A 13507-nucleotide genomic window follows, 5' to 3' on the forward strand; every position below is an offset into this window, starting at 1 on the left:
TTATTACTTCTACAACTACAACTATACATCAATTAAATCATGTATTATTACTTATACAACTACAACTATACATCACTTAAATCATGTATTATTACATATACAACTACAACTATACATCACTTAAATCATGTATTATTACTTATACAACTACAACTATACATCACTTAAATCATGTATTATTACTTCTACAACTACAACTATACATCACTTAAATCATGTATTATTACATATACAACTACAACTATACATCACTTAAATCATGTATTATTACTTCTACAACTACAACTATACATCACTTAAATCATGTATTATTACTTCTACAACTACAACTATACATCACTTAAATCATGTATTATTACTTCTACAACTACAACTATACATCACTTAAATCATGTATTATTACTTGTACAACTACAACTATACATCACTTAAATCATGTATTATTACTTATACAACTACAACTATACCTCACTTAAATCATGTATTATTACTTATACAACTACAACTATACATCACTTAAATCATGTATTATTACTTCTACAACTACAACTATACATCACTTAAATCATGTATTATTACTTCTACAACTATACATCACTTAAATCATGTATTATTACTTCTACAACTACAACTATACATCACTTAAATCATGTATTATTACTTATACAACTACAACTATACATCACTTAAATCATGTATTATTACTTCTACAACTACAACTATACATCACTTAAATCATGTATTATTACTTCTACAACTACAACTATACATCACTTAAATCATGTATTATTACTTCTACAACTATACATCACTTAAATCATGTATTATTACTTCTACAACTATACATCACTTAAATCATGTATTATTACTTCTACAACTACAACTATACATCACTTAAATCATGTATTATTACTTCTACAACTATACATCACTTAAATCATGTATTATTACTTCTACAACTATACATCACTTAAATCATGTATTATTACTTCTACAACTACAACTATACATCACTTAAATCATGTATTATTACTTATACAACTACAACTATACATCACTTAAATCATGTATTATTACTTCTACAACTACAACTATACATCACTTAAATCATGTATTATTACTTCTACAACTACAACTATACATCACTTAAATCATGTATTATTACTTCTACAACTATACATCACTTAAATCATGTATTATTACTTCTACAACTATACATCACTTAAATCATGTATTATTACTTCTACAACTACAACTATACATCACTTAAATCATGTATTATTACTTATACAACTACAACTATACATCACTTAAATCATGTATTATTACTTCTACAACTACAACTATACATCACTTAAATCATGTATTATTACTTCTACAACTACAACTATACATCACTTAAATCATGTATTATTACTTCTACAACTACAACTATACATCACTTAAATCATGTATTATTACTTCTACAACTACAACTATACATCACTTAAATCATGTATTATTACTTAAACAACTACAACTATACATCACTTAAATCATGTATTATTACTTATACAACTACAACTATACATCACTTAAATCATGTATTATTACTTTTACAACTACAACTATACATCACTTAAATCATGTATTATTACTTATACAACTACAACTATACATCACTTAAATCATGTATTATTACTTATACAACTACAACTATACATCACTTAAATCATGTATTATTACATATACAACTACAACTATACATCACTTAAATCATGTATTATTACTTATACAACTACAACTGTACATCACTTAAATCATGTATTATTACTTATACAACTACAACTATACATCAATTAAATCATGTATTATTACTTATACAACTACAACTATACATCAATTAAATCATGTATTATTACTTATACAACTACAACTATACATCACTTAAATCATGTATTATTACTTATACAACTACAACTATACATCAATTAAATCATGTATTATTACTTATACAACTACAACTATACATCACTTAAATCATGTATTATTACTTACAGTGGCCTAGTGGTTAGAGTGTCCGCCCTGAGATCGGTAGGTTGGAGTTCAAATCCCAGCCGAGTCATACCAAAGACTATAAAAATGGGACCCATAACCTCCCTGCTTGGCACTCAGCAACAAAGGGTTGGAGTTGGGGGTTAAATCACCAAAATGATTCCCGGGCGCGGCGCCGCTGCTGCCCACTGCTCCCCAAGGGGATGGGACAAATGCAGAGGACAAATTTCACCACATCTAGTGTGTGTGTGACAATCATTGGTACTTTAATCTTAATCTTTAATCTTATACAACTACAACTATACATCACTTAAATCATATATTATTACTTATACAACTACAACTATACATCACTTAAATCATATATTATTACTTATACAACTACAACTATACATCACTTAAATCATGTATTATTACTTATACAACTACAACTATACATCACTTAAATCATATATTATTACTTATACAACTACAACTATACATCACTTAAATCATGTATTATTACATATACAACTACAACTATACATCACTTAAATCATGTATTATTACTTATACAACTACAACTATACATCACTTAAATCATATATTATTACTTATACAACTACAACTATACATCACTTAAATCATGTATTATTACTTCTACAACTACAACTATACATCACTTAAATCATGTATTATTACTTATACAACTACAACTATACATCACTTAAATCATATATTATTACTTATACAACTACAACTATACATCACTTAAATCATGTATTATTACTTATACAACTACAACTATACATCACTTAAATCATGTATTATTACTTCTACAACTACAACTATACATCACTTAAATCATCTATTATTACTTCTACAACTACAACTATACATCAATTAAATCATGTATTATTACTTATACAACTACAACTATACATCACTTAAATCATGTATTATTACTTCTACAACTACAACTATACATCACTTAAATCATCTATTATTACTTCTACAACTACAACTATACATCAATTAAATCATGTATTATTACTTATACAACTACAACTATACATCACTTAAATCATGTATTATTACTTCTACAACTACAACTATACCTCACTTAAATCATGTATTATTACTTCTACAACTACAACTATACATCACTTAAATGGTTTAAGTTAAATAATGTATTATTACTTCTACAACTACAACTATACATCACTTAAATCATGTATTATTACTTATACAACTACAACTATACATCACTTAAATCATGTATTATTACTTCTACAACTACAACTATACATCACTTAAATCATGTATTATTACTTCTACAACTATACATCACTTAAATGGTTTAAGTTAAATAATGTATTATTACTTCTACAACTACAACTATACATCACTTAAATCATGTATTATTACTTATACAACTACAACTATACATCACTTAAATCATGTATTATTACTTCTACAACTACAACTATACATCACTTATATCATGTATTATTACTTCTACAACTACAACTATACATCACTTAAATCATGTATTATTACTTATACAACTACAACTATACATCACTTAAATCATGTATTATTACTTATACAACTACAACTATACATCACTTAAATCATGTATTATTACTTATACAACTACAACTATACATCACTTAAATCATGTATTATTACTTATACAACTACAACTATACATCACTTAAATCATGTATTATTACTTCTACAACTACAACTATACCTCACTTAAATCATGTATTATTACTTCTACAACTACAACTATACATCACTTAAATGGTTTAAGTTAAATAATGTATTATTACTTCTACAACTACAACTATACATCACTTAAATCATGTATTATTACTTATACAACTACAACTATACATCACTTAAATCATGTATTATTAATTCTACAACTACAACTATACCTCACTTAAATCATGTATTATTACTTCTACAACTACAACTATACATCACTTAAATCATGTATTATTACTTATACAACTACAACTATACATCACTTAAATCATGTATTATTACTTATACAACTACAACTATACATCAATTAAATCATGTATTATTACTTATACAACTACAACTATACATCACTTAAATCATGTATTATTACTTCTACAACTACAACTATACCTCACTTAAATCATGTATTATTACTTCTACAACTACAACTATACATCACTTAAATGGTTTAAGTTAAATAATGTATTATTACTTCTACAACTACAACTATACATCACTTAAATCATGTATTATTACTTCTACAACTACAACTATACATCACTTAAATCATGTATTATTACTTCTACAACTACAACTATACATCACTTAAATCATGTATTATTACTTCTACAACTATACATCACTTAAATGGTTTAAGTTAAATAATGTATTATTACTTCTACAACTACAACTATACATCACTTAAATCATGTATTATTACTTATACAACTACAACTATACATCACTTAAATCATGTATTATTACTTCTACAACTACAACTATACATCACTTATATCATGTATTATTACTTCTACAACTACAACTATACATCACTTAAATCATGTATTATTACTTATACAACTACAACTATACATCACTTAAATCATGTATTATTACTTCTACAACTACAACTATACATCACTTAAATCATGTATTATTACTTATACAACTACAACTATACATCAATTAAATCATGTATTATTACTTCTACAACTACAACTATACATCACTTAAATCATGTATTATTACTTCTACAACTACAACTATACATCACTTAAATCATGTATTATTACTTCTACAACTACAACTATACATCACTTAAATCATGTATTATTACTTCTACAACTATACATCACTTAAATGGTTTAAGTTAAATAATGTATTATTACTTCTACAACTACAACTATACATCACTTAAATCATGTATTATTACTTATACAACTACAACTATACATCACTTAAATCATGTATTATTACTTCTACAACTACAACTATACATCACTTATATCATGTATTATTACTTCTACAACTACAACTATACATCACTTAAATCATGTATTATTACTTATACAACTACAACTATACATCACTTAAATCATGTATTATTACTTATACAACTACAACTATACATCACTTAAATCATGTATTATTACTTATACAACTACAACTATACATCACTTAAATCATGTATTATTACTTATACAACTACAACTATACATCAATTAAATCATGTATTATTACTTATACAACTACAACTATACATCACTTAAATCATGTATTATTACTTATACAACTACAACTATACATCAATTAAATCATGTATTATTACTTATACAACTACAACTATACATCACTTAAATCATGTATTATTACTTACAGTGGCCTAGTGGTTAGAGTGTCCGCCCTGAGATCGGTAGGTTGGAGTTCAAATCCCAGCCGAGTCATACCAAAGACTATAAAAATGGGACCCATAACCTCCCTGCTTGGCACTCAGCAACAAAGGGTTGGAGTTGGGGGTTAAATCACCAAAATGATTCCCGGGCGCGGCGCCGCTGCTGCCCACTGCTCCCCAAGGGGATGGGACAAATGCAGAGGACAAATTTCACCACATCTAGTGTGTGTGTGACAATCATTGGTACTTTAATCTTAATCTTTAATCTTATACAACTACAACTATACATCACTTAAATCATATATTATTACTTATACAACTACAACTATACATCACTTAAATCATATATTATTACTTATACAACTACAACTATACATCACTTAAATCATGTATTATTACTTATACAACTACAACTACACATCACTTAAATCATATATTATTACTTATACAACTACAACTATACATCACTTAAATCATGTATTATTACATATACAATTACAACTATACATCACTTAAATCATGTATTATTACTTATACAACTACAACTATACATCACTTAAATCATGTATTATTACTTATACAACTACAACTATACATCACTTAAATCATCTATTATTACTTCTACAACTACAACTATACATCAATTAAATCATGTATTATTACTTATACAACTACAACTATACATCACTTAAATCATGTATTATTACTTCTACAACTACAACTATACCTCACTTAAATCATGTATTATTACTTCTACAACTACAACTATACATCACTTAAATGGTTTAAGTTAAATAATGTATTATTACTTCTACAACTACAACTATACATCACTTAAATCATGTATTATTACTTATACAACTACAACTATACATCACTTAAATCATGTATTATTACTTCTACAACTACAACTATACATCACTTAAATCATGTATTATTACTTCTACAACTATACATCACTTAAATGGTTTAAGTTAAATAATGTATTATTACTTCTACAACTACAACTATACATCACTTAAATCATGTATTATTACTTATACAACTACAACTATACATCACTTAAATCATGTATTATTACTTCTACAACTACAACTATACATCACTTATATCATGTATTATTACTTCTACAACTACAACTATACATCACTTAAATCATGTATTATTACTTATACAACTACAACTATACATCACTTAAATCATGTATTATTACTTATACAACTACAACTATACATCACTTAAATCATGTATTATTACTTATACAACTACAACTATACATCACTTAAATCATGTATTATTACTTATACAACTACAACTATACATCACTTAAATCATGTATTATTACTTCTACAACTACAACTATACCTCACTTAAATCATGTATTATTACTTCTACAACTACAACTATACATCACTTAAATGGTTTAAGTTAAATAATGTATTATTACTTCTACAACTACAACTATACATCACTTAAATCATGTATTATTACTTATACAACTACAACTATACATCACTTAAATCATGTATTATTAATTCTACAACTACAACTATACCTCACTTAAATCATGTATTATTACTTCTACAACTACAACTATACATCACTTAAATCATGTATTATTACTTATACAACTACAACTATACATCACTTAAATCATGTATTATTACTTATACAACTACAACTATACATCAATTAAATCATGTATTATTACTTATACAACTACAACTATACATCACTTAAATCATGTATTATTACTTCTACAACTACAACTATACCTCACTTAAATCATGTATTATTACTTCTACAACTACAACTATACATCACTTAAATGGTTTAAGTTAAATAATGTATTATTACTTCTACAACTACAACTATACATCACTTAAATCATGTATTATTACTTATACAACTACAACTATACATCACTTAAATCATGTATTATTACTTCTACAACTACAACTATACATCACTTAAATCATGTATTATTACTTCTACAACTATACATCACTTAAATGGTTTAAGTTAAATAATGTATTATTACTTCTACAACTACAACTATACATCACTTAAATCATGTATTATTACTTATACAACTACAACTATACATCACTTAAATCATGTATTATTACTTCTACAACTACAACTATACATCACTTATATCATGTATTATTACTTCTACAACTACAACTATACATCACTTAAATCATGTATTATTACTTATACAACTACAACTCTACATCACTTAAATCATGTATTATTACTTATACAACTACAACTATACATCACTTAAATCATGTATTATTACTTCTACAACTACAACTATACCTCACTTAAATCATGTATTATTACTTCTACAACTACAACTATACATCACTTAAATGGTTTAAGTTAAATAATGTATTATTACTTCTACAACTACAACTATACATCACTTAAATCATGTATTATTACTTATACAACTACAACTATACATCACTTAAATCATGTATTATTACTTATACAACTACAACTATACATCACTTAAATCATGTATTATTACTTATACAACTACAACTATACATCACTTCAATGATTTAAGTTAAATCATGTATTATTACTTCTACAACTACAACTATACATCACTTAAATCATGTATTATTACTTATACAACTACAACTATACATCGCTTAAATCATGTATTATTACTTCTACAAATACAACTATACCTCACTTAAATCATGTATTATTACTTCTACAACTATACATCACTTAAATCATGTATTATTACTTCTACAACTACAACTATACATCACTTCAATGATTTAAGTTAAATCATGTATTATTACTTCTACATCTACAACTATACATCACTTAAATCATGTATTATTACTTATACAACTACAACTATACCTCACTTAAATCATGTATTATTACTTATACAACTACAACTGTACATCACTTAAATCATGTATTATTACTTCTACAACTACAACTATACATCACTTACATCATGTATTATTATGTGTGGGAGTGTGATGCATTCAAGAACACTCTGGAAACGCGGACTCCAAGGCTCTCCGTTGACTTTGGACGATTACTGTATGCCACAACTTTATTTGATTGTATGGTGGATTATTTTGCAACCGTTCTCAATTATAAACAGTGTTGGGTTAGTTACTGAAAACCAGTAACTAGTTACAGTTACTAGTCACCTTATTTCAAAGTAACTCAGTTACCTTATTTCAAAGTAACTCAGTTACTAACTCAGTTACTTACACCAAAAAGTAATGCGTTACTGTGAAAAGTAACTATTTAGTTACTTCTTTTTGTTTTTTTAATGCTCCCATTAATGCCCTTTTAGCCTTCATTTCAGTACTGTTATTGCACTGGAGAATAATACAATCTGTTGATCAACTTGACATGCATTAGCATCACTGAACTCTGCTAAGCAATGTGGTCTACATACAACACACAAAGACAACAATATGTTTCAAAGGGCCAATTTATTTCAGGCCAGAACAAATTGACAAAACTATTTTAAATAGCTGCAACATAACATACATAACTAACAAACCGCATAATAACAACATAGCTGTAAACCTGGCTTCACCCAAGGAAGGCACACATGACATACACAAAGCCAAACCAGGCATTTTTTCTCTCTCAAGGAATTCGGAAATAAAATCATGTCTTCAGGAGATCAACACTGTACTGAAGCCCAGAACAATCTACGCATTTCCCCAGTTTTAGTTTAGAGATAAGGAAAGATTGGCCTGGCCCACTAGGATCCCTCTTTATGTTTGTGAACTTTATAGTCTATACATTTAGATGTGATAATCAAACACTCTAGAAGTCTAGAATGAAAGAGTATATAAGAGAATTGACAGAGTGTGTACCTTCAGTGCTGAATGATGAGCATAGGCAGAGTTTGGAGTGTTTTCTTTAGCTCGCTTTCCATGTTTATGTGCTGACTGTCCAGGTACGTGGAACATGTAATGTACAGAATATCAGAAGTAAATAATTGAGATAGTAATATCACAGATTACAATACCAAACATCTTTGACAGTTAAACCATAATCGCAACAATCCACATTTTGTGTTAAGGTGAAAAACTGGTATCTAAACATGGTGTAGCTCCTCTCCTCTGAATGCAAGTGCTTCTACAGCAGGAATACTAATTATGTATCCCTACAAAATCTGGCAACACACTGCACATATTTTTATTGTCATTAAAAGTGGGTTCATATGCACTTTGTGTTGAGCTGTTTAAAAAAGCAAAATGTTTTAAACATTTTATTAAAGCAAACTAATTGTGCAGGTATGGTAATAACAACTTGAAAATGATCCATCTATGTTACATCTATTAATGTTGAAAAATTACATTTGTCTGTGATTAATTTTGAGTTAACTATGAACAAACTACAATTAATTACATGCTATTTTTAAGTATTACATAGTACATTTTTAAATTAAAAATGAACTATGTAATACTTAAAAATGAATTATGTATTATTTAAAAATGAATTAATGTAATACTTAAAAATTGACTATGTAAGACGTGAACTTGAATTATTTTCACGTTTTCAGATGGAAAAACAGAAAGAAAGAAGCGCAGGCGTAGCTCGTCTTCCTCCTCGTCATCATCCTCATCTACCTCTTCCTCGTCCAGTGATGAAATGAGCAAGAAGAAGAGTAAAGGAAAGAAGAAGAAAAAACTATCCAAGAAGAAAAAAGCCAAACTGAAGAAACAGCGTAAGAAGGAGAAGAAGAAGCTGAAAAAGAAGCTGAAAAAGAAAAAGGAGGAAGAAGAGGAGGAGAAGAAGAAGAAGATGATGATGGCAGAGCCTGTTATCCTCCCTGTAGAAAAACCGCCATCTTCATTGGAGGTGTGGCAGGCGGATGATGGAGGAGTGGAGCTGGGCCCAGGTAACATCCAACTCATTCTCTTTACTACTGCAGGACGGATGACAACATGGCCTAAAATCTATAGTGCCTCTTCTGATGGCGATATATATATATCACAATATGTTATATAAATTATAATATAATTATTTCAAAACGGGTTACAACAACTCCTAATTTAGCAGTTGACGTATGCAGTAACATTTGCAGTTGTATTCTTTTCTCAAAACTATTTTTAATCTACTAATTTACTGTTAATATCTGGTTACTTTCTATTATAATATGGTTGTATTTACACTTCTGTTGAAATGTAATTCTTCGGTTGTTTGGATACTCTACATTAGTTTTGGATGATACTATAAATGTTGGTATCGATTCAATACCACGTACCGTATTTTTCGGAGTATAAGTCGCACCGGCCGAAAAGGCATAATAAAAAAGGAAAAAAACATGTACAAGTCGCACTGGAGTATAAGTCGCATTTTTTGGGGAAATGAATTTGATAAAACCCAACACCAAAAATAGACATTTGAAAGGCAATTTAAAATAAATAAAGAATAGTGAACAACAGGCTGAATAATTGTACGTTATATGAGGCATAAATAACCAACTGAGAACGTGCCTGGTATGTTAACGTAACATATTATGGTAAGAGTCATTCAAATAACTATAACATATAGAACATGCTATACGTTTACCAAACAATCTGTCACTCCTAATCGCTAAATCCCATGAAATCTTATACGTCTAGTCTCTTACGTGAATGAGCTAAATAATATTATTTGATATTTTACGCTAATGTGTTAATAATTTCACACAGCTAAATACTAGTTTTTTTTTTGTCATAAAAAAATAGAATCATGTGTGCTTACGGACTGTATCCCTGCAGACTGTATTGATCTATATTGATATATAATGTAGGAACCAGAAATATTTTGGCCGAGTCATACCAAAGACTATAAAAATAGGACCCATTACCTCCCTGCTTGGCACTCAGCATCAAGGGTTGGAATTGGGGGTTAAATCACCAAAAATGATTCCCGGGCGCGGCCACCGCTGCTGCCCACTGCTCCCCTCACCTCCCAGGGGGTGATCAAGGGTGATGGGTCAAATGCAGAGAATAATTTCGCCACACCTCGTGTGTGTGTGACAATCATTGGCACTTTAACTTGAAATTAATAACAGAAAGAAACAAGCCTTTTGTGCGAATGAGTGTGAATGAGTATAAATGGGGGAGGTAGGTTTTTTGGATTGGTGCACTAATTGTATGTGTATCTTGTGTTTTTTATGTTGATTTAATAAAAATAAAAAAATATATATATATATTTTTTAAATTTTCTGTGCGGCCCGGTACCAATCAATCCACGGACCGGTACCGGGCCGCGGTCCGGTGGTTGGGGACCACTGGTTTAAATTCATATCCAACAATTGCAACAGTGACTTTTTACTGTCAACTGAATTTCATTTTTTAATGATTTCTGCTGGTGATGTGCCTCTGGATTTTTTTCAACGCAAAAAAAGGTTGAAAAACACTGTTATAGAGGGTTTGTGTTGCCTATTATTGAGATGTCTACCGTGTTGTTTGTGAACACACAATTGTTTTTCACTGATGCATTAAATGTGAAAAAGCCCTCTTGTTGGCTTCAGTTTTTTTGTTTAGTTTTGTTGGTATTTAGTCCAATGTTTTGTGTGTTTGTCTGAGCAGTGATGACAGACGAGCAGAAGGCCCGCCTGGCCACCAGGAGGCCTCTCACCAAGGAGGAGTACGACGCCCGGCAGAGTGTCATCCGCAAGGTGGTGGACCCCGAAACGGGACGCACCAGGTAAAAAAAAAAACTGGCCGTAATTTTTTTCCAATCTGATGTTTTCTTTTTAAAAAGACAATAAAACCAGTGGGCTCAAGGACGGCCAGAATGTATCACATGGGACGAAACTAGCCAATGAAGCTAAGCTAGGCTAACAATTAGCGACCTGCAACCGCGCCAAGTTCAAATGTGAGACTGAATTCGTTAACTGGAAAACCAACCTTTTCGGCTTTGGTGTGGCAAATATTTAATATATAACGTGTCCAGCAAACATTACCTCAATAATAATAACGGGAAGAGTTTGCCACCGCGGGAGAGTAATTAAGTTAGCAGTCACAGCTAGCTACAGAGCTAGCCGAGCTCTTCTTCCCCGGCAGCCTGGAAGCACTGCGGCACACAAGTGCTGCCCCCCACAGGTCAGTCCAAGTACTACATCAGCCTCTATCAGTTTGCCGTTAACTCAACAATAAAATAACCCAATTTAATGATAAAACGACGTCAGCATTTTACTAATGTTCAAAACATTTAAATGCTGTGTTTTCTTGCTTCTTAGCCATACTTGCTAACCGTGAGACCTCCGAATATATATATATATATGCATATATATATATATATATATATATATATATATATATATATATATATATAAATACTTGACTTTCAGTGAATTCTAGCTATATATATATATATATATTTATTTATATATATATTTTTTATTTGTATATATATATTTTATTCATTTTTATATATAATATAAATATATATATAATATATATATGATATATATAATATATATATATAAATAAAATTAAAAATATTTATATATATATATATATAAATAAATTAAAAAAATATATTTATATATGTTTATATATATACTGTATATATATATTTATATATATATATATGTATATAAATAAAAGAAATACTTGAATTTCAGTGTTCATTTATTTACACATATACACACACATTAGGGCTGCAACAACTAATCGATTAAAATTGATTATAAAAATAGTTGGCGATTAATTTAGTCATTGATTTGTTGGATCTATGCTATGCTCATGCGCAGAGGCAATTTTTTTTTTTTTTAATACATTTTTATTTATAAACTGCAACATGTACAAACAGCTGAGAAACAATAATCAAAATAAGTATGGTGCCAGTATGCTGTTTTTTTCAATAAAATACTGGAAAGGATAGAAATGTAGTTTGTCTCTTTTATCCGATTATTAATCGATTAATTGAAGTAATAATCGACAGTTTAATCGATTATCAAATTAATCGTTAGTTGCAGCCCTAACACACATAAAAGTCTGATCTACAAAATGTGGCAGCATACCCCTTCCCCTTCGAGCTGTCCTGGATGAACTGAAATTATTT

The 13507-nt window shown here is 28.7% G+C and overlaps 1 protein-coding gene across 1 annotated transcript in view; it reads left to right on the forward strand.

Moving 5' to 3' along the window:
• The window catches only part of arl6ip4 (ADP-ribosylation factor-like 6 interacting protein 4), a 28837-nt gene that overhangs the window by 13255 nt on the left and 2075 nt on the right, over positions 1-13507 (forward strand). The window contains exons 3-4 of the mRNA XM_062024507.1: positions 10008-10346; positions 12028-12145. Of these exons, the coding sequence (XP_061880491.1) occupies positions 10008-10346; positions 12028-12145 (457 nt within the window). The remainder of the gene's footprint in view (positions 1-10007; positions 10347-12027; positions 12146-13507) is intronic.

This window comes from Entelurus aequoreus, linkage group LG17 (genome assembly GCF_033978785.1).
Source record: "Entelurus aequoreus isolate RoL-2023_Sb linkage group LG17, RoL_Eaeq_v1.1, whole genome shotgun sequence".
Lineage (NCBI taxonomy): Eukaryota > Metazoa > Chordata > Actinopteri > Syngnathiformes > Syngnathidae > Entelurus > Entelurus aequoreus.